Source organism: Pygoscelis adeliae, unplaced genomic scaffold (assembly GCF_000699105.1).
Source record: "Pygoscelis adeliae isolate BGI_AS28 unplaced genomic scaffold, ASM69910v1 Scaffold242, whole genome shotgun sequence".
Classification (NCBI taxonomy): Eukaryota; Metazoa; Chordata; class Aves; order Sphenisciformes; family Spheniscidae; genus Pygoscelis; species Pygoscelis adeliae.
The window spans coordinates 3,192,222-3,195,303 of record NW_008824369.1 but is presented as its reverse complement, the minus strand read 5'-3'; the positions used below and the strand labels follow the sequence as shown (position 1 = coordinate 3,195,303).

At 46.3% G+C, this 3,082-nt stretch overlaps 2 protein-coding genes across 2 annotated transcripts in view; both read left to right on the top strand.

Moving 5' to 3' along the window:
- Nucleotides 1-3: 3 nt before the first annotated feature.
- On the top strand, nucleotides 4-2,272 carry FTSJ2 (FtsJ RNA methyltransferase homolog 2 (E. coli)). The gene is made up of 3 exons (XM_009320068.1): nucleotides 4-23; nucleotides 557-828; nucleotides 1,531-2,272. Exons 1-3 carry the CDS (start codon nucleotides 4-6, stop codon nucleotides 1,953-1,955), a joined length of 717 nt encoding a protein of 238 aa, XP_009318343.1. The 3' UTR covers nucleotides 1,956-2,272.
- Nucleotides 2,273-2,608: 336 nt separating this feature from the next.
- MAD1L1 (MAD1 mitotic arrest deficient-like 1 (yeast)) overlaps nucleotides 2,609-3,082 on the top strand; it is a 382,016-nt gene continuing 381,542 nt past the window's right edge. Inside the window, exon 1 of the mRNA XM_009320026.1 lies at nucleotides 2,609-2,653. The gene's annotated coding sequence lies outside the window, so the exon portion shown is untranslated. The remainder of the gene's footprint in view (nucleotides 2,654-3,082) is intronic.

The following is a 3,082-nucleotide window of genomic DNA, read 5'->3' as shown; positions in this document are numbered from 1 at the left end:
AGGATGGGGAACGGGGGTTTGGGGTTTGTCGGCGCTGGAAGTGCCAGGGCGGGGGCTAGTTACCCGGGAAGTGGTGCGAGCAGTGCCCGCGGCTGTTAGCATGCTCCGCCCGCAGAGGTGAAGGAGCCTCCAGGAGCTGGGGCATCCCTCCTTCCTCTGAGGGGCTGATGCAGCCCCGGCCTCCTCTCTTACGGGGGCTGCCAGCCCCTCTGAGGCAGCCCTGGTGCTCCCTGGGGCTGCTCTGTCCCCTCGCGCGCCCACCCGCCTTAAACGCAGGCACCAGAGCAGAAGTGAAGAGCCCTCTAGGAGTCGGGTCCTCTTTCCTGCCTTCGCTCAGGGGGGTAACTTGTGAGGCCTCCATCCAAAATACGTCCCTTTTCGTTGAGATGGGACCAGATAACTAATGGTGCCAAGGATTTTCAATTTGGAGGCTTTTTGTGAACCTGGTGATAAATGGGCAGAGCTGTAGTTGAGCTTAGGATTATTTACTATAGAGGCTTTTGAAATGTATAGTGGTTATGCACTAACCGATTAACTCGCCTTCCTTCCTGGGCAGCTGTTGGCGTCTGGCGAGCAAATGTTTCCACACCACGGTGAGGTTTCTGAAGAAAACTGGAACTGAGCAGTGGTGGTTGGAGCGGCACTTGAAGGATCCCTTTGTCAAGGCAACGAAGCGGCAGCATTACCGTTGCCGAAGTGCCTTCAAATTACTAGAAATTGATGACAAGTTTCATATTCTTCGTCCAGGACTTTCTGTTCTTGACTGTGGAGCGGCGCCTGGTGCCTGGAGCCAGGTTGCTGTAGAGAGGGTCAACGCCTTAGGTACCGGTAAGTGCGTGTTTTTGGCAGGCAAGATGGGGATGATGAGTATATCTTGAAGTGTGTGAGAAAACTCAACTGCAATGGTGGCGGTGTGGGGAAGGGACGTGGGTACTGGCAGATGCCAGAGTCACTGATAGAAGCGTGAAGGTGTATGCCTACGTGGCAGTGAAAATCTTCATATGGTCCGGAGAAATCATGTTTGTGAAATAAAAACTTAACCACAAGGTGCTATGTAGGTGTAACGAAGTGTTCCGATTAACTGTGTTGTGGGGAGGATCCCTTCATCCAGTTCTGAAATCCATGTAGCCTCCAGCAGGTAACTTGGCTTTTCTGTATTTTTATTTCCCTTCTTGAAAAATGGTAGTAACCACTATGTACGGTTTAGGGGTTTTAAGCCATTAATATTTACAAGATAAGGTGTTATCATCTGTACTATTGTCCAGGATTCTGGACTGTCAGCCTTGAAAGAACAGGAGAAAACCAAGAAAAATACCCCTTCCTTATCCAAAGTAACCGAGTTTTCATGTCTTGAATGGATTAGCTTATAGCAAACCATCCATCGAGATGCACGCAGCAAACTGTCTAAGGACAAGACCAGACGTGGCAGGTGATATGTTTTTGTTTATTGACTAGCACGGAGCTCGTGTACATGCAAGTTGTTTGCAACCATTATGAGTGTTCAGTATGTCATTCATTCTTACAATCTAGGTCCTGCTGTCCCCACTGGCTTCGTCCTTGGTGTTGACCTCCTGCGGATTTCTCCTCTGGAAGGAGCAGTCTTCCTGTCGGAGGCTGACATTGCAAACCCAGGCACGCTGAGGACGATTCAGAGTCTGCTTCCTGCAGGGAAGGTGGATGTTATCTTGAGCGACGTGGCACCTAATGCGACGGGCATTAAAGAACTGGATCATGAGAAGCTGATCAATCTGTGTTTAGGCCTTCTGAATCTGTCACAAAGTATTTTAAAGCCGAAAGGAACGATGCTCTGTAAATTCTGGGATGGACATGAGTCCCGCCTTCTGCAAAACAGACTGAAGGAGCAGTTCCAAGACGTGAGAACTGTAAAGCCTCAGGCCAGCCGGAAAGACTCTGCTGAATCTTATTATTTGGCAAGACTGTACAAAGGGAAATGAAAGCTGAGAACTGCAGATTTTCAAACAGGTGATCAGACATTAATTGGAAATCTGAATTTGGCGTGTGTTTAGAGAAAAATCCCACCATTAAGACCCTGGGTAAATCTGCCACAATTCTTATGAAGTACATCATACTTTTTAAACACAAAAGTATACCAGGGTGCTGTCCTGCTGGGTTCATCCACTAATTATACAAGCGGAGACATCCAATCTAGCTTCTCACCTGTGGAGAAAACGGTTGGGAATGGAGAGAGTAATCTGAAAGGCAACCTCTGGGGCTGGAGTAATGGAAACAAAAATAAAACAGTGATTATATGAGTTTTTAATGTGTGCTTGAAAATTATTGCACTATTAATGTTGTCATATATGAGACTAACCATAAAGGCGGTTGTCAGAATGAGAGGGAACAGCAAGGGGAGTCTGAGCCAATTGATTTATTGCCTCTTCATCTTTCTTAAAAGCTGGTGCAATTTATTAGCACATGTAAAAATAGATCATGTTTTCGTGCATGTCGGAATCTGCCCCGTCACGTACGATCTGTAACGCAGCTGCCCAGGATGTACGACGGGCTCTGGAATATTTAGCCTGATGGCTCTGCTGCGTTTTCTGAAGACGTGGGTTATATTTAGAAATCGCTACTTAATTGTACTCATAAATCCAGTAAATGGCAGCAGGGCAGCATCATTGCTACTGAGGAGGTAACTTCCCCTATGTTTTCAGTAATGTTTTATATTTGACCAATGATATTTCTTAGGTGAAATTTCAAGACTTGGATCCCGGACAGGGAGAATTACCGATTGCATTGCTAGAATTCTGTTTGCAAAAATAAATTTAGCCACTGCCTTATCTAGAAGTGACAACTTTTACATTAAATAGCACTTTTATCAGGCCGACTGTGGCATGAGTTATGAGGGGCTGGTAGCACTGTCTGTTTTTAAGGCTTCCAGATCTTTCTCATTATAAACATCTCAGCTGGAATTGCTTACAGATCTATCAAATTCTAACTGCTTTGAAACCTCCCGATCTGGATCTCCATACTGAATGGTGTGCATGAAAGCGCTATCCCAAGAGCCCAAACTGGGGAGCTGGGTGTTGCTTGGTGTATGTTTGGGAAAGAAAAAAATGAC